The sequence below is a fragment of the Neodiprion pinetum genome, chromosome 3, assembly GCF_021155775.2.
Source record: "Neodiprion pinetum isolate iyNeoPine1 chromosome 3, iyNeoPine1.2, whole genome shotgun sequence".
NCBI lineage: Eukaryota > Metazoa > Arthropoda > Insecta > Hymenoptera > Diprionidae > Neodiprion > Neodiprion pinetum.
In genome coordinates this window covers 19,907,415-19,934,665 of record NC_060234.1, presented here as the reverse complement: position 1 = coordinate 19,934,665, position 27,251 = coordinate 19,907,415, and the positions used below count along the sequence as shown (strand labels likewise).

Genomic DNA, 27,251 nt, shown 5'->3' with positions numbered 1-27,251 from the left:
ATGTAAAAATCGGCTGAGTGTTGGTACGAATAAAGCGCTCGTCGGTTACTGACCTCACTTAGGACTAACAAAGGTTGAACACTATACTTATAGTACGTAACATCACGCAGACTGTAGCTAATTTTTTCGACTCGAGTCATTCATCGTCCAAGTGTTGAACAGTTACTGAGCACGCGTCAAAGGATTACTACGAAATAATAAACGACAGTTATTCTTAAAAATTCATATTTTAATTTTCGGTTTGATATAAAGTGCTCGGGTATCACATCATGTACGCAGTACTAACTAATACAAGTGGTTTTGGTAAATTTTTTCCTCAATTCTCTGAATTGCGTACGTGTCTTCAAATATGCGTCTACATGTAAACAAGAAATATTTAGTGGAATTCGCCACTCACTCTACAAAGGAGAAGACTATCCTGTATCAGTGGAACACGAATTTATCTCGAAAGACTTGAATGGAAGATTTTTCATTCACACGTCACGTATATTGACGATATACGTCGAATTCAATTATATTCATACAATAGATACGGATTTTATTATGTAAATACGTTTACGAGAAGAATTATATAAGTATTCCTGTTACGGGACCGATATAAGATGTAGCGGCGATGTGATTCAGCATATTTCATTCATTGATGCATCATGATGAAACATTATACGAAGAAAAATTTACAGGCTTCCGATGAAACCTTACTTGGTTCCTTTTTTCAAATTAGTAGCAATCTTTCGTCATTACAGACCTTCGAATCTTACGTAGTATCCAGTAATATCCAGTACCGCGAATGTGTTATACAAAGACCTTTCCTAATATACACTGTACACGTAGGAGTAATGTAATCTGCGAATTTGCTCAACACATGGCGTGATGTTTGTAGAAATTTAACATTGAAACAGGCGTATTCACCGTTAGATGATATCCCCGAAGCAGAGTTGAGCATTAGAAATGACCCGAAAGAAAACTTCCGCCTTGAGAACAAGCATCGTAAATTCCCTGTTGCCACACGTGTTGAAATCGACACTTTTGCCTGCTCCAAAAAAATGACAAGAATACATTTTTTGTTAAAAATGTTTAAAAGGGGTCCGACGTGCTGCGGTTCCTCCTATCTTTGTTATAAAGTAAATGACAAAACTTCAACAACAAATAAAAGTATATGTTAGACAAACAGTTGTCGCACGCATATAACGCACCAATATTAATATGAATATGGCTCCAAGCACATTTAACGAAATGTAACTTCGTCCGAAGACTCGGTCGATTGATTTACTCGGTTTTTTGGTAATCCTTTTCTTCTAAGTGGTTTTGAAATTAGTTAGGGAATTGTGTAAGGAATCAGCATGGAAAAATCAGTAGGATTTGAACAGTGTTACAATTGACACCGACGACAATTTTTTACAATCAAACGACAATTAGAGGAAGATTTGTATAAATTGTCCGAAACATTGGTGAACAAAAGGAGGACAGGTATCTCTGTAATTGGCAAGATGGCGGGGTAATTTTCACTGTAACAATTGACACCCTGTTACAACTGACACCGGTCTCCCCTATGCTATTTTTCCAAACAGGGTGTGCGAAGTTCGATTACAAGAGCAATAAAATATTGTGTGAATTAAAGCACGACAATAGAATAAACAATGAAGAAATAAAGCGAGGGCTGACAAGGAAGGGATGGACTCCCCTCAACACAAATATTAATAGAAATGATTGAAAATTTTTTAACAAGCTTCAGTATTGTAAGAAAACTGAAGATGCTTAGAATCATCGGTAAGATTTTGTGCAAGTTCAGAAGAATACGTCGGGAAAATATTTTTCAACAATGATTTGATTTTTTTTAGAAACGCGCCACTTTTCGAATTCATTATACACTGTAGTATATTTCCTTCGAGCAACGATTGGTTGTAAATTTGAAGGCACACGTTTGTCGACTATAATTCGGATATTTTGCTCTCTGGGCACCTTGGACAGTATTTCGAAAAAAAATGTAGCAGTGTTCTACCATTACCAAATGTGCATTTAACATTGGTGGATTTCACAACCCGCAATGACATCTACCGTATTATTCTGATACCTTCTTTCTATGCATGATATGCACGTAAAGGAGACTAATACAGAGAGATGAAAATTTGAATTGTCTGAAGAACGGCGCACGGGAATGAAATTAATAATTTGAACGCTGTACCTAAAAGTCACTAATGGTGTGAATTGCATCTGAAAGTCTGCATTTGAAAATCTATAATTGTAAAAATTTCGTTCGTGTTTTGAATAATCAAGGTCAAGTCGAGTTTTGAATATTTTGCAAATCAAACAAAGCTGCCGCAACAGGCTGTAAAGATAATCATATGGTCGCGGCTCTTACAAAAACGCAATCTATCTCTGTTCATTTTACTAATTTGAATAAGGTTCTATTGTAATAAAAATTTACAATTGACTGAATCGGTGCAGAAATGATATACTTGTTTGCGAAATATTGTTTTATGGACTGTATTGACTGGTTTTTTGTATTTTTTTTTTTTTTGCCGCATTCTGACTTGTCGGAAGAGAAGGAGGTATTTTTATTTCAAAGCCTGAACGCGACGTGAATCTTTGACTGGCGTTAATAATGTTTGAAACCCGTAAGAAGCTGTTTGTATTTATCACTCGTAAATGAGATACAAATTTTAGCGAATAATCTGCCAGCTTTGTCAAATTGCATTGAAATTCAACGTTGAAGAGTAGATGTAAGGACTAATTGTCAAAATCGCAAGATTCTAAAAGTCCTTACAAAAATCAATATTGCTGCATGGCGGGGTTTCTTTGTAGACCCCTAATGCATATACATAAGTGCTAATGGATTACTAAAATTCATTACATATACGTATGTGAAATAGTTGCCAGAATTTATTTCGCCGAAAATTAAATTCTTGGTACAGAGATATTGAGTCTCGGTCAGAAAGGAAAAAAGCACCATTGTATTAGTCGTGAGACTTAAGGATAATTTCACTACTTACAAGAATATGACGTCGGTATCCATCAATCAATAGCTGCCACGCATAATTTTTTATACGCTGATGTAGTCAGTATGGTAGCAGCTGATTCCAAGGATTATTGTCGAATCTTAAAGGTCGCAGCTTGTCTCTCGGCATGAAGCTTCCGGCGCTTTTTAAAATTTGTACTCGATTCTATGTCTTGGACATGTATCGATAGATTCAACTGATATGTGAACTTTATGGTTGATTTTAATATACATGAGCCGATACAACACTAAAGCATGAGGATCGTTCAATTTTGAAAACACTTTGTTTCTTTGAGTGCGACGGACTTCTACTTCATGGTACAAAAAAACTATTTTTATCCTGATTATTTCCCTATGGCCGTTATTTCATTGGTGTGCAATATTTTTAGGCAATGTTACATCAGAAAAGATATTCGTCGCAATATTGGTTCATCCAAATCAGCCTTATAATATGCGGAAACCTGATTTTTTTTGAAAGCGGAAAAAAAATAACTTCACCTTTACAATCTTTTAGGGGGGTGGAGACGAACCGCCCGCTTCATCCCCTCTCCACACAGATTAACTCGATGGACCAATCTGGGATAAAATCTCGCTTGGAGCATGTGATCTACAGTATTTAAGCGCTGCAGACAACATCGCAAACCGCGGACGGACTGCGTCATACAACCGTGATCGTTCAACCGTAAAGTGATTCTGGTTAGTTTTAATTTTGTTTCGATAACAGATACCATAATCATGAGTATTATGGAAACCACGAGATCATTTATAACATTAATACGTGCAGAAAGTATATATTATTTTCCTTCAGTGTGATAATTTTGCAAGGTGGCGAGAGAATTTTTTTTTATTTTTAAACATTGGTGACACGAGTGAATATTCTGCAAGATTTCTGAATCTCAATGTAGCGAATTATGCAACATTAGTATGCAAGGATTTAGTGTTGCAGATATTACCACTCAACTTAACACGTGACTATTTACTCGTCAAACGACTCGTTTGACATAAATTGTTTTTCTCATATGAGTAATTATTTTAATAAATGATCCTTATCAGCCAAATTGTATTAAAAACTGTCGAGGAACTTCTTTCATATTTTACGTCAATAATTATGTAACTTTGACAAGAAAGTTTTTATCAAAACTCTACCCATTTATACAGTAATTGCTTATTTTAAAAAAGGATACACAATCATAACAAGTTAAGTTGAACCGATGATCACAATTTGGAAGCTCGTATAATCAATTGAGGATCATGCTGAAAATGATTCCAAGCCCAGAGATTCTAGAAAGTCGATACAGTGGAATTCTCTGATTCATTCGTATGCTTATAACTTTCACTCGAAAAGCAAATTGTAGCCTTGATGATTCTTTTACTAGAAATTTAATATTACTATGATTTCATGTCATGGTTTAACAAATTGGTAATCTTCATTTTAATTACATTACGTGGATAATTTTTAAGAATTGCAAAATGACGCATTTTCTCAAATCCTCCAATTTCGAACCACGCCAATTAAGGTTCACAGGTGTTTCAGGCTTGTATGTCAACCTCTAAGAGCTTTAAAATTAGTACTTTTCTTTCTGCGTTAAAATATGTGTAATCAGTGTAATGAATATTTTCATTTCCTAAACGCAAAGGTCTTTATGATTGCAGACTCAATGGCGATCGCACATTTGGCAACGGCAACAATTGCATCTGTAATCTTGATCTCAACAAGTTTAACTGGAGTATTGGTAGTCTCACAAGAAATAAGCAAGACTCACGAATGTCAGACAAAAATTATCCACTATGTTGTCACCCAAATTGATGCCGAAGGTCGGAGTTGTACGGCCGAGATCGAAATTGGAGTTTGCCATGGTTACTGTCTAACCGGTGAGGTCAGTATATACCATCAAAATATTCGTTATATGCTGCATCTTCTTATCCAACATTTTTTATGAATCTTACGAAAAAGGCTTTCGAAATAGCAAATAGCTTCCCAAATAGCACAGGATCGACTCAAATTTGACTTATTGTCGATAGTAAAACGAATTGTCAACCAATCGGAGACCGATAAAGAGAGCTCATTGAACACCAATTATTGAGTATGTATCGACCATAAGTTAACGAACGTCACTTTCTTGTCAATTCACAGTCAATAGTGTACAAGTCGACTAGAAATTGTCTTGTCGTCAAAAAATATTCAAGCGAATCTTTGAAATTTTGAGAATGGCCACATTATTTTCATCCTATTACATTCGCTATGGTCAGTTCTATGCAATATCTAACTTTTGTTTTGGCGTAGTCTTGATCGTGACGTTTTTGACAACATTTGTCGATACAGGCTTGGCCCAGCATCGATTACCGGTGTATTGACAAGTCATTTCCACGTCTCAGACGAACAGTCACCGTCTCACCAATTTGTTGCCAATTCTAAATCAAATATTTCATCTGTTGCTATTATATCGGCTGAAATCAGTCAAGTGATAATCAACATTTTGATAAATGTATTCCCCGAATTGCATACGTTAGATGGTGAATAAAAAATGCGAACACTTATGACAGATAAAAAATGACTTGAAGATCATCACGTTATATTTACAATTCTAGCGCGGGGATTGGGAATTTCCATACAAATCACACTATCACCGACTTTGCGTTCCAAGCAAACTAGAACAGAAAACGGTAGAACTGCAATGCGATGACGACAAGACACCAAAAACATTAAGGTGAGCAGCTCAGGTCATTTTGTTCATGCACACGTGGACACAGTGATTCTGAAAGGACTAATTTTACGACAAGTCAATTACGTTGGTAACGCAGATGTATAATCCAGCAATACAAAATTCTAATGGTTGAGTTACGTTTACAAAGATTGATTGTGAGCCTATTTCGCAGCCGGCCGGCGGTGGCGTTGCGGGCTGATTCAGCATTGCCAACGTAACCAACTTGCCTAAAAAATTAGCCGTTTCAGAATAACTGCAGGCATGTGTATTTTGTTATATCAGTCTTATACGATATTGCTCAAAAACGTGAGGCGTTAAATTGAGCCCGCAAAACAGGTATATAATGCGTATATTACATTTTTTTAGCTATAAATACCACGAACCAAGTGAATGTAGCTGTCAGCTATGCAACTCTTCGAACACCTTGTGTGAGGGAATGGTAAAAAAGGACTTTCCTACAAATTCAGCACCACAAATGAACTTCTTATATGGTAAGCATATCTCAGTTATTTAATTCCTTATTCAGTCTCTGAAGATCCTTTCGATTCTCGTGCGCCATAAACAGGAATATTAACCCAGCTTGGTATTTTTTGTATACATACATATGTACCTATTTATCGAAAAAGTGTGTAGATTTTTAATTATTGTGGGTGTTTCTTTGAAGGTTTATTTCTAATTGTTCAGTAACACAATGCCGAAAATTGTTACTCTTGTAAAATTTGTCTCGCTGCAATGTGTATTCTTGCAGTCATTGTGAAATCATTATACCAGATACCTACTTCACCATGACTGACGATTATTTTTTCGATTCGTTTTTAAAGAATTGCTGCACAGATCGGCTGGACAATCACGTCGTCGACGGCTCGTCCCCTTCTAAATCCTATTGTACGTCAAGAAATTCGGACAAACATGAGCATGAAAATAGTAAAAACGACGACATGCGTTGAATATGACAAATCGTTCCGTTTAAAATATTTTTAAACAAGAGTTGTACAAGATAGCATACTTCTTCTTACGACGAAGAGTCACTTATGTTCCTTGATGAGTTTATTTTACTACTATCAGTATTCGGCAGCCAATTATCTTGTTGTGATCTCATCGAAATCTCAAGTATTGTAATACAATGTAAACTATTTATATATTTAAAGATATATTATCTTATTTATTAATGTTATTTATGAGAATATTTATTTGAATGAATGTGAGATTATTAACGGTAAAAACAAATATTGTAAAGTAAGTACCTACGTTGTAGTTTTTTTTTTTGCATATGTCCTTCCCATAGCCCCTTATTTGCTGATCCTTTTACAATAGCATCAAATCTACCTGGAGCAAGTCTTACAGTTTCTATTGTGTGTGTAAGAATCTCCAGATAACGATCCGCACATATTGAGTATGTAGCACAATTTCGTGAGAGCCAATATTCGATTGCAAGTGTCATTTCTGTGGGAATAACAGAAACTCGCGAATAAAAACTCTTACATGTGCTACGTGAAATATACTCCAAGAGACCAGCTTCGCGTGTAGACCAAGTTAAAAGCTGAAAGTTGTAAACGTGTATGTTTTTATCTATTAACGATATTTTAAATCGTCACACAGTTAGTTTTTCATTAAATTTTAGGGGCGTGCCCTGATCGATTTCGACGTGCAAATATATATCTCCAAATATCGAGGTCCACGTATCTCAAACGCGAAAAAGGGCTTAAAAGCCCCATCAGGCACGCAATTCTTAACAAAAATACTCCAATAGATTTTCATTACACGCGGAAATAAATAAATGGCATAAGTTTTACGAATTTACTATTGCGATTTGGTAGAATCCGTGCCATTTCTTTATTTCTACGTCAAATGAAAATATGTTGGAGCGAGTTGATCAGAACTGTGTATCAAATGGCGCTGTTGAGTTCTTTTTCGCGTTCGAGATACACAGACTTTGATATTTGGAGATGCATAAGTCAGCGTCGAAATCGATTGTCGATGTCACGAAATCGTTTTTTATTTTCTCCGTAGGTCAGTCCAGTGTGGTAATAATGGTAGTGTGTCCATTCATAAGATGAAAACAATAAATCATCATACACATCATACATAGTATAATATTAAAGTTCGAACCACAGTTTGGATGTTCGGATATTCGGATGTTCAGAAAGTGACGTCACGCAAGATTTTTTTTCTCTTGACGTCATCGATCTATAGTAATCGTCGACGACGAAAATCAGCTAGCCGAATTCCTCAGTCTGGAAACAACCGCGCAGTAGAAAGGAGGTATGAGAATCGCGCTCCGCAGATTTCGCGTGCCGGGTTCTCTATCTCCTGGATCCTGCTGTTACGTGGGGGTGAGGGTGTACTGAGCGGTGGTAGTTTATGATTAATTGAATAATCTAGCTCCCACGTAACGACAATGAATAATTATTAAAACTAAGAAAAGACTTACCTTTCGGTAAGCCGGTAATTTGTAGGATCGTGTTGCCATAGACCTATACAGGTCTGTGAGGTTTGTTTAAATAGTTGAGGCTATTTTATAATAAAGAAAATGGGAAGAAGGTCGCTCAAAATAAATGTTTAAAAAGATTTAACTGGTAAAAGATGAAGTATATTCTGGTTCAATTTAGTTATTGAAATATCTGGTAACAATCGATGGTGGAATTTAATTGGGGGTAGTGAAGCTAGCCACCAATTCTATGCTTGGTTTTTGTGAATTTACTGAAGTAGTTTTGATTATCAAGGTGAACAAGAATTCGTCTAATTTCGAAGATTAACACTCGGATTGACTTAGCTTTTTGGTGAATCGGTCGACGAGATTGAGAGCCGTCGGATCGTGTCGGTCTGCGTCGGTAGAATGCTGGACCAGGGGCCTCACCTCAAATTTGGAAGAGTTGATGAATCGAATGATGTTGAACGTTGGTCACTTAGTCTTTGTGAATTTAGAATGATATCTTGTTATCGAAAGTTTGAAAGTGTCTGTTTGTGATTTTGATGATAAGTTAAAATTGATTGGAACGATTATTTATTAAAAATGATAGTGTAATTATTATTATTATTACTTAAGATTACCTGATTCGCTTGAATCAGGGCCGAACTCAATTTTAACTAAGGAAAATGGAATATCATAAAAATGTCTATTCGCGAAATGACGAGCTTTAGTAAAGAACAGAAAAGATGGAAATGTAGAAGATAGTGAGTCTTTTGCAGCTAACAGAATAACTGAATGCTCGAATTTAACGAATTAGCGCGAGACTTTAGGCCGGTCACAATTAAGATTTTCCAAACGCTACTCTTGCTCGAGAGGGCTAATCCGGGTTTACGTCCACGCACTTCGCGACTTGACAGACGAAAGACGCGGCTTCTTGGGCCCGAGGGTCCAAGGAGCTGCAGTTGTAATTAGTTACAACGGTAATTAGCCAATGAGGTGCGAGGGCGTCCTCCTGGCGCCCAAATCCACGTGGTCAGCGTTACTTCTCGCTCTTCGACGGTGTTCCGACGATTCTCAATCTCGTCGGTGACACATTGAAGATACGAACAAAAGATATTTACATGCAATGTTCACACATTCATTCATACATTCCAATAAGTAATTTAATTTGGTGGTTCTAAAGGTAGTGGTTTATCCTAGTTATTGATTATAGTTTTAACTTAAAAAGAGGGATATTTCCAGGCTGAGTGCTACTGATGCTAATTCAGCAGTCTCCTATCTCAGTTCTTGGTACCAGTTAAATAGAATAAAGTTGAACCTTATACTAGGGATCATCGTTGGTCTCTACGTGACTTTTGCCAGGAGGGGTGGAACTCGCCGTTATTAGAATATGAGATTTTGATAAAATGATATCTGTGCAGTGAAGAAATTAAAGAAATGAAATGAAATGGAATTTTGAAAAAGGTACGCCAAGGCGGTACGTCGGGGCGTAACACTGCGCTCCAGGTCCGCTTCCTGGTGCAACTCGACTTCCAGGACAAGCGCTCCGTAGTTCTTACGCTCCAGGTCCACTACCTGATAAAACTTAACTTCCAGGACAAGCGCTTCGTGGTTCCTGCGGAGCAGGTACGCTATCTGGTAAAACTCGACTTCCAGGACAAGCGCTCCGTGGTTCCTGAGCTCCAGGTCCGCTACTTGGTGAAACTCGACTTCCAGGACAAACGCTCCGTGGTACTGGCTATCCAGGTCCTTGACCTGATGACTTTTGACCTTCGGGACTAATTTTGAAGTTTACAAGTTTGATTATTGAAAACCTCTTGTTTTGTACTATGAGTGGAAGATCGGGCACATTTGATTTTTAATCTCTTTTTCCTTTTTATCGAATTTATGATGGATAATTGTTAGTAAAATTGTTTTTCGTGTTGACAGCTGCCAGCGGATCAGTTTGTGTCTTAAATAAGATGCTCCTGGAACTCTTTAGTTGATATTTAATAGGGACGTCTAACGGGTTTTCTGATTGTTATTCAATTAAAATACATAAAAAACATTTTCTCACTCAGATTTTAATATTTTATTCAATATTTACACATTCGTCGACGACGAAAATCAGCCGGATTCTTCAGTCTGGAAACAACCGCACAGTAGAGCGGACGTATGAGAATCGCGCTCCGCAGATTTCGAGTACCGGGTTCTCTACCTCCTGGATCCTGCGCTGCGGGTCCGCTTCCTGGTGCAATTCGAGTTCCAGAACAGGCGCTCCGTAGTTTCTACGCTCAAGGTCCACTACCTGATAAAACTTGACTTCCAGGATAAGCGCTCCGTAGTTTCTGCGCTTAAGGTCCACTACCTGGTGAACCTCGACTTCCAAGACAAGCGTTCCGTAGTTCTTTCCGGCTGTCCAGGTCCTTAACCTGGTTACTTTTGACCTTCAGGACTAATTTTCAAGTGTACAAGTTTGATTATTGAAAACGTCATGTCTTGTACTATCAAACCAATATGCATGTTTCAGATAACATTTTGAATCCGGAAAAAAACCGAACGACCAGGATCAACATATTGCAATTGCTGAGTTGTTGGCATAGTATAAATAGGAATACATGACAATAACATCGTTCAATTAGAGCTAAAATTGCTGTGCGTCGTGCTTCAAATCTGTTAGCACTTAGCTGATTGTTGTGCGGTATTTTTGGACGAAATTTATTGTCATAAAGTCACAATACGTTATACTTACATGCATGTGTAAACGTGATTTGAAGCATTATATAGAAAAAATCTTACGGGCAGATTCGGTTTGCGTCACATGCGCAAAGACAGTGTTCATTCTGTATACTGCGAAGCAAATACCAGAATTTTTTGTGTTTTAAAACTAGTGTTTTAAAACTAGTAAATATTAAATTGTTAATTTCCAACTCGGGTGCTTGAATGTTGATTAATTATTGAAATAATTTACGTGTGTCACTTGACACGAGCCTCTGGTTACTACAGAATAGGCAAAAGTACATATACCAAAAAAACGACAGAATGTGACATTTCATTGAGAAATGTCGTATAGAATACTAAGAATATCGTATAAATTGACAGCAAATTACGGGTTTTCAACCTCGGGACCTTATGATATTCGATTTAGAAAAATAATATACACTCTTCCTAGATGCCAAATTAAACCGCATTGCTATACTTGGAGACTATAAGTCGACTTTTAAGCATTAGTGCTCCATAAAAACTACAAAATATTCAAGTTGTTGACGAAGGTAGCGCAGCAAATATATATCTGCAAATGCATATCTGAGAATTCTTTTAATTGTAAAACTAGTTCACAAGATTTTGTGGAATCCCAGAACTCTTTCTTTTCACATTTATCCCATATAGGAAGAACGTTTACGTCAATGGCAAAAGGCTTTACCTCATTCGCGTAAATTATTGAGGAAGTCAGATACATACAATATGTGAACTACATTTTGAGGAAAAAAACATCGAACGAGAGTATGTAATTCGCATGCGGGATGGGCAGTTTTGCACGTTGCACAACAATACTTATAATGTCGATAACAAAGCGTCAAGATGGCGTCTGTAGGAGTTTGCCGTTTAGTTCGTGTTGCCAGCTATCAGGCGTTGTTTTCTTTTACACGCGTTCAAATTTCCAACGCAACAGACGAAACCAGCGCTGTGTGAGCGGCGTTATTGGAACGAAAAACTCTCGCCCAGAATGTGGCCCACTTTTGTAACGCGGAGATATGTCTCCTCCCCTCTTCCTTCCTGGTAACACTACAAAATTGTTGCCTGGTCAGTAAATAAGTTTCACTTAAAAAATTTTTGCATAGTATTGTTCAGATGTTGGTGAATGGTGGGGAAAGGAGGTGTTGGGGATGCATACCAATACATAGACAGAAAACAACAGCTGTAACTAGTGCTTTATGACCTATAATTACGTAATCGGTCATTGTCACAGACCATTCTTAACCCGTGTGATTATTCAGTTAGAATCCAATGTTTAACGCGATCTCAACCTGAGAATGTGTAAAAAATTAAGAAGTGTACTCAAAAGCACTACAGTTTGGACGAGCATTACTCGAAACCATATGTAATAACAGAGAGGTATGGTAAGGCGAGGGGGTGAACGACCGCTATAGATCAGCTAGAGATTAGTAAAGGGACAGAATGTATTATAATAATACGATGTGTGTGTGAATGAATCCAAGTACGCTAATCTCACGCACACTACGGCGAGTGGTCAACAAGACAATACAGTCCAAAGTTCTCAAAATCCCCGCGAGAGCGAGCGAGAGGAGAATACGGAAAAGAATCCAAAACCAGATCAGTATTAGTGGAAACTCGGAAGCGAAAAAACGTGAGTCTTGTTGGCAGTAGCTCGTTATGTGTGCGAGACTGATACAGTGAAGTGTGTGAACGCGGGGATATCAACTCGACGAATCGGGGCTCATAATGATCGATTTGATTATTAAATGACGTTGGATCGTGTTTCTAATGTACTTGTGATCGAGTTTTGACTCCTAAGTGAGAATTTTATTCGTTCGCCAACTTTGAATAATTACATACCGCCTGCGCTTATGCCGTTTTTTCAGCAATTAAGATCGCATGAAATTAAAAGCGATATCGATTGAGTGAAAAAAATTCATATCCATTGCTTTCTATTCAAAACAGCTTTTGCAATAAACTCGTGATATACCAATTAAAAAAAATCATCTTCCAGTAGAATTCATTTGAAAATATACAAACATTCACTAAGACTTATACTTTAAATATTAGGCACTACAATGTCGCCAATTAATGGATGATATCCGAGAAGGTCTGCAAAAACGTGGCTGAACTGATGAAGAATTCCCCATTTAAAGATCGTTTCCAAAAGTTTCATATACTTCGAATACCAATTGCATCGTTGAAAACACATACTACGCTATTTACATCGAATTACTATTTTAAATCATGATTTCAGAGAAATCTTATCGAGTTAGGCAACGTCATACAGAAATAGGTCGACGCATGAATTTTTTACGATATCAGCATCATAAGTTTACATTAAATGTATATTTCTGAGTAAAAATTCTGAATGTCATCTGTTCCATATAATCAATATAAAATGTTTAAGACGCGTTTAAACACCCAAGTCTGACGCACTAAGCTCCAGAGTTTGTTGAGCTAATTGTAAAGATAAAAAGATGGTGATTCAACCGGTGATTGCACGGATAGAAACTGTGACTCATTTTAAAAAAAGTTAAACTAACATCCGGGTATCGTGATTTTCTTGACGGGTGTAAAAAGTAGCGCATTGAGTAAGTGAGTGACGTCATTTGGTTGCGCTATATATCTCTGGTTTTACACTGTACGAACAGAAAAAACGAATATAAATATACTCGTACACCAGCGTAAAATCTATCAACATGTATGACAAACAAAATTTATATTGCAGAGCAATTGCCCTTTATCAAATATATCATTTTTTGAATATCGTAAAAAAAATGTTTTTTCTTTTGTTCTAAGAGAATGTTGTTTATTTTAATTGGACACATATTTAACAAACCTCTAATAATACCTCATTATGAAAAAAAATTAAAAATAACGTCGTACCGGACGTTATCCTACATCTCAATTTTCTACTCCTTAATGAATATACTTTGCAGGTAAGACAATAATTTTTCCATTTTTTTTTTTTTTTTTTAGAGATATGAAAGTTAAATCTTGATAGGGTTACGTGCCAGCCGGTATCCACGGTGGCGCCCTCTTTGCGCCCTACTTGACCAGCGTGCAGTTACCATAAGAGAGCCTCACGTGCTCTTACCGATAGTCGTAGATTAATACCAACACACATAGTTACCATCATAACGTACAAAGTCTTATATCGATAGTTCTCATACGCTAGATTAACCGTTATTTCATCAGTCAAATTCATAACATACATGGTATATATATTTTTTCCCATTTAACCGTTATACCTTTCAACATTAGCTTTCACATAAAACCTTTGATTTACGATCTCAACCGTAATAACCCAAAGTAATAAACACCTGCAGTAGTTAAGGTAATCGAGTAGACTAAACACCGGAAACGTGGGAAGAGAAATCACGGATAGTTCACAGATAAAGAAACCCTTATTCTCAGAATTCAGGATAGCGCCTTCATTTTAATGATGATAAGACCAATTAACGCTTCGCCGCTTGCTTCTCTAAACCAACCACCTCGCGCTAATCCACCACCGAGATCTCATGCACGAACCAGAAACCTTACTCCCAATTATTTCATCATCCTTAACCAATCATCCGAGACCCGCGAGAAACCGCGACTCCTTTTGAACTCCTCCTACTTTCCCTCTAATTCAACCTTTCCAGGAAACAGAATAGGGAGAAGAACTTCAGACATCATAGAGAACAGAACAGAACATAGAGAACTCTACCGAAATCCTAGAATCAAATCATTATAATTCATTCAGAACTTCCGAGACTTGTTAACAGTTTGTCACTGCGATAGTGATTAACACCAATCTGTACCACAATTGTAAATCTACCATCGAGAACTGGAAGGAGATTGTTAATAAATGTGTAATTAACCCAAGTGTTGTCATAAATAATTATTTCAATCACGCATAGTGATGGTTGGCACGAGCCTTACCTAACAAACTCTCAGAATTGTAGGCGAGTTGAACGAGAAGATCTGAGGAGCTGATCGGCGGATTCCCGAGATTTACATATACCAACTACGTAAGTCAGAAGAACAATTTAAATCACGCGGCGAATCAGAATCGACTCGAAACGTTCCTCTCGGAACGTAACAATAGTACCGGGTTTTTCTTTTTAATAATAATGATTTAATTTTAATAATACTTTCCAACAATATTTAGGTTATGGCAGTGTGTGTCCTGAATAAAAATCTTTATTTTCGATGAAAGTGCATATACACGGAATTTTTGGCAGCGATACGCAGGAAATTCTCTACCATAATCCAACTCTTGGTGGAAAGAATTTTTGAATACAAATTTTTTAGTTATTTCAACCACGAAAAACTCGGCATTTTGAAGTTCTCACTGGAATTACCCTTAAATATTAAGCAGAAAAACAGTCTACAATTTCTTTTAATTGCGGTAATCTATCGAAATATGCAACAAACATATTGACATTGTTTTTCACTAACACAATATTACGAAACTATATATTAGATTGAAATGACAGTTCATCGACTGTTATTCTTTAGACATAAGGCGTAAAAAAAGATTAAAATTGTAATTTGAGCCTGTTCTCATATTTCGTTTTCTTGTTTGGCAAATTGTTATTTTTTTTTTTTTTTCAACTCAATAATCGACTGCAGTTACAAAATTTGACCACATCTTATTTTCATCCCAAAATATAAAGTTTAACCCTCCGTAGAGATTTGAAAAAAACAAAGCAAAGGAATATTTCACTCAATTTGATAGTTGATATATCTTTACTTGATAACAAGAAAGATAATTGTGCAATTGCACGGGATATAACCTCACTGCAGAGTTCAAACTGAAATTCACTTTTTAACGTATCTTGTTACTTCGTGTATGAAGTTTAATAAAACAACAATTCAAAGTAGTTATTTATAAGAATATACATTTGTATTTCTGATCTTTTATTACAAGGTCGAAAACTCTCTGCACATAAAAGGTTAAACGATTAAATTATATAAGACTTTAAACACTTTATCAACTAATTTAAATACATCTTTCGCAACCTGCAGTAATGTGTTTAATGAGTATGATGGCAATAAGTACTTATCTACATCAACGAAATTTTTTTTTTTTTTTATTATCTAACAACTTCTTCAAATGTCGTCTACGTTGCGTGATAATATTTATTTTTAGAAAACTAAAGCGGTATTAAAAATAAAAATAAAAAAGTTTAGAGGCAATTAGCTAAGAATTTGTTGAAATTCAAGACAGTTAAAAATGATATCAACGGTGATTGATGAACTAACTATTTATGCAATCATGGCACCAGCACGATGTCGCCGAAGGCAAGGTGACGTTCTTTGTTTCCGATCCACACGGAACAGCGGTTGTGAACTATAAAAAAGAGTAAAATAATATTATGATTATGCTACATCAATAATGAATAAGCTGGAAAACGGACATCAAAAACAGGATTTTACTCTAATAATTAGAATACATTCGCAATTAGTTTAGAAATTAATTTATTAACCGATCGAACGGATAGATGCAATAAATTTCATTAAAAAATATCGAGTTTTACAAGGTATTGAAAAAATTTGAAAACTGTAAGTGGTAAATTAATTAATAATAATGATAAGACTGGTAACACTTACATTCACATAATCTTTTATACTACAGCATCCGCCTTTGGACGTTATCAATGCTTGTGGATACTTTGAACGTGTTTCAGGATTCGTAGGGAAGGCGATACTCTGGCAATATCCCCTGCAAACATTTATACCGACCATCGACATGCCGGGGCAATTTTTCAAAGTGATATTCATCTCGTAACCTGGTGAAAAAACGGAGATGAGTTAAATTATTGTGACAATATTCGTGAATGTCTCAAGCCTTAAATATTACATATACCTACACGTATGAGGTGTTCCATTCCAAGTCAGTAAACGATTGATCGCGAGATTTTCTATTCCCACCAAGCATTTTTCCTATCATGATAAAATCCTAAGAATCTTCCGGAAAAATTTCTTTTTTTAAAAACTTATATTGAGCCTACAAATTTTGAAACCTTTCTTAAGAAAGTGTCCGATTGATTTTCAGAAACCGCTAATTTTGTCATTTTTATACCGATTTGGATTTTCAAAAACGCGCGTTATTTGAAGTTATTTTTTTTTTCTTTGAAAACTCAGGACCAGTTTAAACAAGTTTCAAAAATCAGTTTTCTTTCAGTTTTCAAAGAAAAAAAAAAATAACTTCAAATAACGCGCGTTTTTCAAAATCCAAATCAGTGTTACGGGGTAGATTGCGTAGATTGGGATGAGCGGTAATCGGAGCTTACTCCACGCCCAGCCAAGGTGTTATTTGGCTATTGTAGGGTCCGTTCACGTCGACTATGCACTCGCGTGCTACTACTCCCAATGCAGGAAGGGAATGGAATAGAAAGGGATCGGTATTAAGGGAAGGTAAACGATTTAAAGTATATGATTGTTTATTAGTGGTCAATGCAACGGAGTCGGTCAAGGGAAAAAGGGTATGGTCTTGGTTTAGAGGGATAGGTGTCTTGCTTGAGTGCTGGGATGGATCTGCCTGCTTCTGCCGGATGTAGCAGGCAAGCTAGCCGCGAGTTACAGGAGAACCTGCTGACTCGCGAACGATAAGGGTAGACTACGGAGCGTAAGGTAACTAAGAGCGTGGGAAAGGAATATGAAGTCTGGAGGACGTAACATCAGTATAAAAATGACAAAATCCGATTAAAAAATTGAAAACAGTTTACCGCTACGCTAAAGTTTGTGTGAATGAAAAATTTATGTATTGAATACCGAATAATTCCATTTATGTTTTTCGAAAATTGAATAGAACATTTTTGGGGAATGTCTGAAAACTCATTATAGCCTGGAAATGAGTTGCAAACAAAGTAAAAAATTATTTTTAATGGTTTTTAACGGGTGTACCATTCGTAACGAAAATAAAAAATGTCACGATGAATCGTTTACTAAGTTGGCATGAAATATCCTAAATATAGGTGAGACTGGGGCACGACGGCCCTCCTAAGCTGCAAACTATCTTTTGTGGCTATTGAGCACAGGATACAAGTTGTTTTGATTTATCGTGAACAAATTTATCATTATTTTGCCGTAATTTGAAAACAAAAAAAAAAAACGTATCGGGTTACGACGTATCTCCTCCAAACAATGACAAGAACAAATTTTTGTTGATAAATTTTTAAAGAGGGTCCGTCGTGCCCCGTGCTTCAGCTTGTTGGTTACAGTGAAAATTAAAAGCGGGTTTCATACTGTTTCCAAGCAATGCGCTTCCCAGATTACAACTTTTTTCGTAAACGATTGTTCGAAAATGATCAATTGATCAGATGTCGACATTTGTCATGTCAACTTGCGGTAAGCAGTTATAGAGCTTGTAAGATGGATTCTTAGAAAAACATATTGACAATTATGTACCAATGCGGAAATTGATTCTGTGAAAGCTAATTTTTCACCATTGCCAACGTAATTGACTAGGATGAAAAATTTGCAACGAAATTTATTCAAGTCCTTTAAAGAAAAACTATCGGTATGTTTCGAAATTTTCATTCACTGGAGACGTTATGGTAATAATAAGTTACTCACCTACTAATAGACATTTCGGTGGCTGTGAATCGACCTCTTGGCCTATGATTGCGGTGCAAGAAACGAGCAGTAAGAAATAGATGACTCTTCTTCCTGTCTTACCCATCACGCTAGTCCATCTGCACCAGCAGTACTCGCTACTTCCCATGGCTGTCTGTAAGCACCGTATATACCGTTGTGACGTTCCAAGATCTTTAATCAATAAAATGAAACCAAGATGATCTTCCTTTACAGATCGGACCTGTACCGAGAGACAACAACTGCGCACTGGCGCCGCATTTTTATGTTAGGTACTCGGGCTCCCGCTACGAGTCAATTCAATCAAGGAAAGTCATCGTCGGTGACGTATGAAATGACAGAATGTGTTTAACCTCACATTTGTATTCACATTGGTCGCGATGATCTCAGACTCTGGAATCTCCTCGGTCGTCGAGACCAGGATAACTTTGAGTCTGATGTTGACCTGCTCCAGGAAAAGTCCTACTAGTGTATCAATGGTTCGGCGGATGACCTCTCTATTGACCCCGTTACAAAAATATTCTACGTTGAAAGAGAAGAAAAAGGTTTAAATTTTAGCGCTAAGAAGTCTCGACTACTCTGCTTGATAACTAGATAAGGAGTGTCGACTATACACGCAGTGCCGGCGTTAGGGTACGACGAGGTGGGGCGACCACCCGGGACCCCGCAGCCTGCTTGATGTTCCCCCTCGCCGGACTTCCCCTTCCGAGTTGCTCACTCGCAATCGTTGACGCCTTTCCCCGCACTGCATATGCATTAGAGTGTTTGAAAATGAAAAAATTTTCGATTTTCCAACGGACCACCCTTGAAATAGTTAGTTTAGGTGAAAACAAAAATTCTGGCGAAAGATGAGCATTTTCGGTTGAGTGGAAGATCGGGCACATTTGATTTTTGATCTCTTTTTCCTTTTTATCGAATTTATGGTGGATAATTGTTAGTAAAATTGTTTTTCGTGTTAACAGCTGCCAGCGGGTCAGTTTGTGTCTTAAATAAGATGCTCCTGGAACTCTTTAGTTGATATTTAATAGGGACGCCTAACGGGTTTTCTGATTATTATTCAATTAAAATACATAAAAAACATTTTCTCACTCAGATTTTAATATTTTATTCAATATTTACACATTCGTCGACGACGAAAATCAGCCGTATTCTTCAGTCTGGAAACAACCGCACAGTAGAGCGGACGTATGAGAATCGCGCTCCGCAGATTTCGAGTACCGGGTTCTCTACCTCCTGGATCCTGCGCTGCGGGTCCGCTTCCTGGTGCAATTCGAGTTCCAGAACAGGCGCTCCGTAGTTTCTACGCTCAAGGTCCACTACCTGATAAAACTTGACTTCCAGGATAAGCGCTCCGTAGTTTCTGCGCTCAAGGTCCACTACCTGGTGAACATCGACTTCCAAGACAAGCGCTCCGTAGTTCTTTCCGGCTGTCCAGGTCCTTAACCTGGTTACTTTTGACCTTCAGGACTAATTTTCAAGTGTACAAGTTTGATTATTGAAAACGTCATGTCTTGTACTATCAAACCAATATGCATGCTTTAGATAACATTTTGAATCCAAAAAAAACCGAACGACCAGGACCAACGAATTGCAATTGGTGAGTAGTTTGCATAGCATACATAGGAATATACGATTATAACGTCGTTCAATCAGAGCTAAAATTAATTTGCGTAGTGTTTCAAATCTGTTAAAACTTAGCTGATTGTTCTGTGGTATTTTTTTGACGAAATTTATTTTTATAAAATCACAATACGTTATACTTAGGTACATGCATGTGTAAACGTGATTTGTAACATTATATAGGAAAAATCTTCCGGGCAGATTCGGTTTGCGTCAGATGCACGTAGACAGTCTTCATTCTCTATACTGTGGAGCAAATACTAGAGTTTTTTGGGGAGTCCGTCGTACCCCAGTCTCCCCTACAACTATGTCATATGATATAAACACTGACACCTAGTAAGCACGCGGACAAGCACAAAAACCAGTTACACGAGGCATGCGACCCAGAGCAAGCTTTAGCGAGGGTTTTAAAAATAGTCTCTATAATTATTGATAATTTTCTCATAATCTTCTTGGTAAAATATGTTTATGAAAACATTATATTGATCCTTACATAATATTTTTTATGTGTTGTAATACTGAAAATTTTCATTAGTATTCGAGGTATAACCCAAAGTAGTTGGCGGTGGTCCTAAGAGGTGGTCGGAGGTGGTTAGGGGTAGTTGCGGGTGATCGAGGTGGACGAGGAGGAGGACGAGGAAGAGGAGGAAGAGGATGACGAGGAGGACGAGGATTTGTGTTCGGTGAGTGAAATATTTTTATAATATTTAATGGCAATTCTAATTATATTTCATGTACAAGTTTTCAAACTTGCCATGTTTACAATGAATTATTTCAATTCATTTTTCGCGCAAGCACATATTCAGTAGCTATAAATACGCTAATGAAATATATTATATTATCAATGAACTAATTAATTATATTAATCCTTACGCAATATTTTTTATGTGTTCTTATACTGAAAACTTTTATTACCATTCAAGGTATAATCTGAGGTAGTTATCGGTGGTTGTTGGAGGTGGTTGGTGGTGGTCGGAGGTGGACAAGGAAGACGAGAAGAACAAGGTGAACAAGGAGGACGAGGATTTGTGCTCGGTGAGTAAAACTTTTTGATAATATTTGATGGCAATTGTAATTATATTTCATCTAAAATATTTCAAACTTGTGATGTTCACAATAAATTATTTCAATTCATTTTTCACGCAAACATATATTCAATAGCTTCAAATACGCTACTAAAATTTATTAAATATTAATTAATTAATTAATTATGTTAATCCTTACACAATATTTTTTATGTGTTCTGATACTGAAAATATTTATTACTATTCCAGGTATAACCCGAGGTGGTTGGCAGTGGTCATTGGAGGTGGTTGAAGGTGGTCGAGCTGGACGAGGAGGCGGACGAGGAAGGCGAGGAGAACAAGGTGGACGAAGAGGACGAGAATTTGTGCTCGGTAAGAACATTGTTAGATTATTTGATGAAGTAGGATCAGGATCAGGAATAGCATGAGGAGTAGGAATAGGAGTAGAATCAGACGGAGGAGTAGGAATAGGAGTAAAAGTAGTAAGAGTTGGAGTAGGAAACCCTGTGGGGAGGGAAGGGGCGGGGAGGGAACGGAACGGGACGGGACGAGCCGGGAGGGGAGGGGAGGGTAGTGTAGGGTAGGGTAGGGTAGGGTAGGGCGTAGGGTATAGAGTAGGGTAGGTACCCCTACTCCCACTCCTACTCCTACTCCTACTCTCGATCCTACTCCTGATCATACTTCTGATTCTACACCTATTCCTATTCCTACTTCTTCTATTCCTACTTCTACTCCTATTCCCACTTCAACTCCTACTCCTACCACTACTCCCACTTTTACTCCTATTCCTATACCTACTCCTGATCCTACTCTTATTTCTACTTCTGATCCTAATCCTGATCCCGATCCTACTTCATCAAATATTATAAAAATGTTAAACTCACCGAGCACAAATCCTCGTCCTCCTCGTCCACCTTGTTCTCCCTGTCTTCCTCGTCCTCCTCCTCGTCCAGCTCGACCACCGTGAACCACTTCCAACGACTACTGCCAACCACCTCAGGTTATACCTTGAATAGTGATAAATATTTTCAGTCAGAGAACACATAAAAAATATCTTGTAAGGATTAATATAATTAATAAGTTCGTTGATAGTATAATAAATTTTCTTAGCGCACTTATAGCTGCTTGATTCGTGCTAGCGCGAAATCTGAATTGAAATGATTTGTTGTAAACGTGACAAGTTTGAAAAATTATAGATGAAATATAATTACAATTGCCAAATATTATAAAAATGTTTTACTCACCAAGCACAAATCCTCGTCCTCCTCGTCCGCCTTGTTCTCCTCGTCTTCCTCGTCCTCCTCCTCATCCACCTGCGACCACCTCCAACCACCTCCAACAACCACCGATAACCACCTCGAGTTATACCCGGAATAGTAATAAATATTTTCAGTATAAGAACACATCAAAAATAATGTGTGAGGATTAATATAAATAATTCAATAATTAATATGTAATCAATTTTATTAGCGCCTTTAAAGCTACTGAATATGTGCTTGCGCGAAAAATGAAACGAAATAATTCATTGTAAACATGGCAAGTTTGAAAACTTATAGATGAAATATAATTGCATTGCTATCAAATATTATAAAAATGTTTCACTCACCGAGCATAGATCCTCGTCATCCTCGTCCACCTTGTCCTTCTCCTCGTCCACCTTGTCCTTCTCCTCGTCCAGCTCGACCACCGCCAACTACCTCCAACAACCACCGATAACTACCTCGGGTTATACCTGCAATAGTATTTAAATTATATTTATTTTTTTATTATTTATTATATTAATTTTTATTATATTTTCAGTATAAGAACACACCAGAAATATTGTGTAAGGATTAATATAATTAATTAATTAATTATCATGTAATGGATTCATTAGCGAATTTGAAGCTATTTAATATGTGCCTGCGTGAAAAATAAATGAAATAATTTATTGTAAACATGACAAGTTTGACATATTTTTGATGAAATATAGTTACGATCACCATCAAATATTCTAAAAATGTCTTACTCACCGAGCACAAATCCTCATCCACCTTGTTCTCTTCGTCTTCCTTGTCCTCCTCCTCCTCCACCACCGACCACCTTCAACAACCACCGATGACCACCTCAGGTTATACCTTGAATAGTAATGAATATTTTCACTGAGAGAACACATCAAAAATATCGTGTAAGGATTAATATAATTAATTCAATAATTAATATGTAATCCATTTCATCAGTGCACTATTAGCCACTGAATTTATGCTTGCGCGAAAAATGGATTGAAATATTTTATTGTAAACATGCCAAGTCTCCCACTTTTTTGCCAAAGAAAGAAGTAAGGCTAACCCCTTTCCATTTTTGGCGAAAATTTTCGCGATTTCGAAAAGTGCTGGAATCAATTAATTGTGGCACTGATCGGACGTAATTTCGCAAGAGAAATCGATTGGGCGCAGTCCCAATACGCTGCGATCAACGCATCAAAAGTTACAGCCAAAACACCAGAACCTGAATTTTCGACATTTTTCAGCAGGTGCTTTTTGGCTCGCCATTTCTCTCCTGTTGGTCCCACGCTCTTTTCGCTGCGGTTTCTGTGTTCCTGAGGGTCCAGTTGGTCGTATAAGGATCGTTCAAATCGAATCTGGGACCAAAAGTTTTTTGCCAAAAAAAAAAGTAAGGCTAACCCCTTTCCATTTTTGGCGAAAATTTTCGCGATTTCGAAAAGTGCTGGAATCAATTAGTTGTGGCACTGATCGGACGTCATTTCGCAAGAGAAATCGATTGGGCGCAGTCCCAATACGCTGCGATCAACGCATCAAAAGTTACAGCCAAAAAACCAGAACCTGAATTTTCGACATTTTTCAGCAGGTGCTTTTTCGCTCGCCATTTCTCTCCTGTTGGTCCCACGCTCTTTTCGCTGCGATTTCTGTGTTCCTGAGGGTCCAGTTGGTCGTATAAGGATCGTTCAAATCGAATCTGGGACCAAAAGTTTTTTGCCAAAAAAAAAGTAAGGCTAACCCCTTTCCATTTTTCACGAAAATTTTCGCAATTCCGAAAAGTGCTGGAATCAATAGATTGTAGCACTCATCAGACGTAATTTTGCGAGAGAAATCGATTGGGCGCAGTCCCAATACGCTGCGATCAACGCATCAAGAGTTACAGCCAAAAAACGAGATCCTAAGTTTTCGCCTGTTTTCAGCGGTTGCTTTTTTGCTCGCCATTTCTCTCCTGTTGGTCCCACCCTCTTTTCGCTGCGTTTTTTGAGATCCTGAGGGTCCAATTGGTCGGATGAGGATCGTTTGAATCGAATCTGAGACCAAAAGTTTTTTGCCAAAAAAAAAAGTAAGGCTAACCCCTTTCCATTTTTGGCGAAAATTTTCGCGATTTCGAAAAGTGCTGGAATCAATTAGTTGTGGCACTGATCGGACGTCATTTCGCAAGAGAAATCGATTGGGCGCAGTCCCAATACGCTGCGATCAACGCATCAAAAGTTACAGCCAAAAAACCAGAACCTGAATTTTCGACATTTTTCAGCAGGTGCTTTTTCGCTCGCCATTTCTCTCCTGTTGGTCCCACGCTCTTTTCGCTGCGATTTCTGTGTTCCTGAGGGTCCAGTTGGTCGTATAAGGATCGTTCAAATCGAATCTGGGACCAAAAGTTTTTTGCCAAAAAAAAAGTAAGGCTAACCCCTTTCCATTTTTCACGAAAATTTTCGCAATTCCGAAAAGTGCTGGAATCAATAGATTGTAGCACTCATCAGACGTAATTTTGCGAGAGAAATCGATTGGGCGCAGTCCCAATACGCTGCGATCAACGCATCAAGAGTTACAGCCAAAAAACGAGATCCTAAGTTTTCGCCTGTTTTCAGCGGTTGCTTTTTTGCTCGCCATTTCTCTCCTGTTGGTCCCACCCTCTTTTCGCTGCGTTTTTTGAGATCCTGAGGGTCCAATTGGTCGGATGAGGATCGTTTGAATCGAATCTGAGACCAAAAGTTTTTTGCCAAAAAAAAAAGTAAGGCTAACCCCTTTCCATTTTTGGCGAAAATTTTCGCGATTTTAAAAAGTGCTGGAATCACTTAATTGTAGCACTGATCAGACGTAATTTTGCGAGAGAAATCGATCGGGCGCAGTCCCAATACGCTGCGATCAACGCATCAAAAGTTACAGCCAAAAAACCAGAACCCGAATTTTCGACATTTTTCAGCAGGTGCCTTTTTCGCTCGCCATTTCTCTCCTGTTGGTCCCGCGCTCTTTTCGCTGCGATTTCCGAGTTCCTGAGGGTCCAATTGGTCGGATAAGGATCGTTCAAATCGATTCTGAGACCAAAAGTTTTTTGCCAGAAGAAAAAAGTAAGGCTAACCCCTTTCCATTTTTGGCGAAAATTTTCGCGATTTCAAAAAGTGCTGGAATCAATTAGTTGTGGCACTGATCGGACGTCATTTCGCGAGAGAAATCGATTGGGCGCAGTCCCAATACGCTGCGATCAACGCATCAAAAGTTACAGCCAAAAAACCAGAACCTGAATTTTCGACATTTTTCAGCAGGTGCTTTTTCGCTCGCCATTTCTCTCCTGTTGGTCCCACGCTCTTTTCGCTGCGATTTCTGTGTTCCTGAGGGTCCAGTTGGTCGTATAAGGATCGTTCAAATCGAATCTGGGACCAAAAGTTTTTTGCCAAAAAAAAAAGTAAGGCTAACCCCTTTCCATTTTTGGCGAAAATTTTCGCGATTTCGAAAAGTGCTGGAATCAATTAGTTGTGGCACGGATCGGACGTCATTTCGCGAGAGAAATCGATTGGGCGCAGTCCCAATACGCTGCGATCAACGCATCAAAAGTTACAGCCAAAAAACCAGAACCTGAATTTTCGACATTTTTCAGCAGGTGCTTTTTGGCTCGCCATTTCTCTCCTGTTGGTCCCACGCTCTTTTTGCTGCGTTTTTTGAGATCCTGAGGGTCCAATTGGTCGGATGAGGATCGTTTGAATCGAATCTGAGACCAAAAGTTTTTTGCCTAAAAAAAAAGTAAGGCTAACCCCTTTCCATTTTTGGCGAAAATTTTCGCGATTTTGAAAAGTGCTGGAATCACTTAATCGTAGCACTGACCGGACGTAATTTTGCGAGAGAAATCGATCGGGCGCAGTCCCAATACGCTGCGATCAACGCATCAAGAGTTACAGCCAAAAAACGAGATCCTCAGTTTTCGCCTGTTTTCAGCGGTTGCTTTTTTGCTCGCCATTTCTCTCCTGTTGGTCCCACCCTCTTTTCGCTGCGTTTTTTGAGATCCTGAGGGTCCAATTGGTCGGATGAGGATCGTTTAAATCGAATCTGAGACCAAAAGTTTTTTGCCAAATAAAAAAAGTAAGGCTAACCCCTTTCCATTTTTGGCAAAAATTTTCGCGATTCTGAAAAGTGCTGAAATCACTTAATTGTAGCACTGATCGGACGTAATTTTGCGACTGAAATCGATCGGGCGCAGTCCCAATACGCTGCGATCAACGCATCAAAAGTTACAGCCAAAAAACGAGAACCCGAATTTTCGACATTTTTCAGCAGGTGCCTTTTTCGCTCGCCATTTCTCTCCTGTTGGTCCCACGCTCTTTTCGCTGCGATTTCTGAGTTCCTGAGGGTCCAATTGGTCGGATGAGGATCGTTCAATTTGATTCTGAAACCAAAAGTTTTTTGCCAAAAAAAAAAGCAAGGCTAACCCCTTTCCATTTTTGGCGAAAACTTTCGCGATTTTGAAAAGTGCTGGAATCGATTAATTGTAGCACTGATCGGACGTGATTTTGCGAGAGAAATCGATTGAGAGCAGTCCCAATACGCTGCGATCAACGCATCAAAAGTTACAGCCAAAACACCAGAACCTGAATTTTCGACATTTTTCAGCAGGTGCTTTTTCGCTCGCCATTTCTCTCCTGTTGATCCCACGCTCTTTTCACTGCGATTTCTGTGTTCCTGAGGGTCCAGTTGGTCGTATAAGGATCGTTCAAATCGAATCTGGGACCAAAAGTTTTTTGCCAAAAAAAAAAGTAAGGCTAACCCCTTTCCATTTTTGGCGAAAATTTTCGCGATTTCGAAAAGTGCTGGAATCAATTAGTTGTGGCACTGATCGGACGTCATTTCGCAAGAGAAATCGATTGGGCGCAGTCCCAATACGCTGCGATCAACGCATCAAAAGTTACAGCCAAAAAACCAGAACCTGAATTTTCGACATTTTTCAGCAGGTGCTTTTTCGCT

The 27,251-nt window shown here is 38.0% G+C and overlaps 1 protein-coding gene and 1 non-coding gene across 3 annotated transcripts; one reads left to right on the top strand and one right to left on the bottom strand.

Annotated features, from left to right (window-relative positions):
- Nucleotides 1-3,533: 3,533 nt before the first annotated feature.
- On the top strand, nucleotides 3,534-6,897 carry LOC124214395 (Glycoprotein hormone beta 5). Its single transcript, XM_069134220.1, has 5 exons — nucleotides 3,534-3,691; nucleotides 4,649-4,872; nucleotides 5,585-5,703; nucleotides 6,067-6,191; nucleotides 6,522-6,897. The coding sequence occupies exons 2-5, from the start codon at nucleotides 4,654-4,656 to the stop codon at nucleotides 6,575-6,577; spliced, it is 519 nt and encodes a 172-aa protein (XP_068990321.1). The 5' UTR covers nucleotides 3,534-3,691; nucleotides 4,649-4,653; the 3' UTR covers nucleotides 6,578-6,897.
- Nucleotides 6,898-15,818: 8,921 nt separating this feature from the next.
- LOC124214625 (Glycoprotein hormone alpha 2) lies at nucleotides 15,819-18,916 on the bottom strand. Of its 2 annotated transcripts, XR_011176698.1 has the most exons (4): nucleotides 18,753-18,916; nucleotides 18,377-18,530; nucleotides 16,409-16,587; nucleotides 15,819-16,148 (listed from the first exon to the last, which is right to left on the bottom strand). It is a non-coding gene; the product is annotated as a Glycoprotein hormone alpha 2 (transcript). The 2 variants fall into 2 exon arrangements; XR_011176697.1 differs by lacking the exon at nucleotides 18,753-18,916 and having other exon boundaries at nucleotides 18,377-18,686.
- Between the last annotated feature and the right edge of the window lie 8,335 nt (nucleotides 18,917-27,251).

What these genes read in the sequence shown, in the direction of transcription:
- LOC124214395 (XM_069134220.1), top strand. Translation starts at nt 4,654, where the DNA reads ATGGCGATCGCACATTTGGCAACGGCAACAATTGCATCTGTAATCTTG. An exon ending in AAGACACCAAAAACATTAAG is followed by an intron (nt 5,704 to 6,066) that starts GTGAGCAGCTCA and finishes ACATTTTTTTAG; the next exon opens with CTATAAATACCACGAACCAA. An exon ending in ACAAATGAACTTCTTATATG is followed by an intron (nt 6,192 to 6,521) that starts GTAAGCATATCT and finishes TCGTTTTTAAAG; the next exon opens with AATTGCTGCACAGATCGGCT.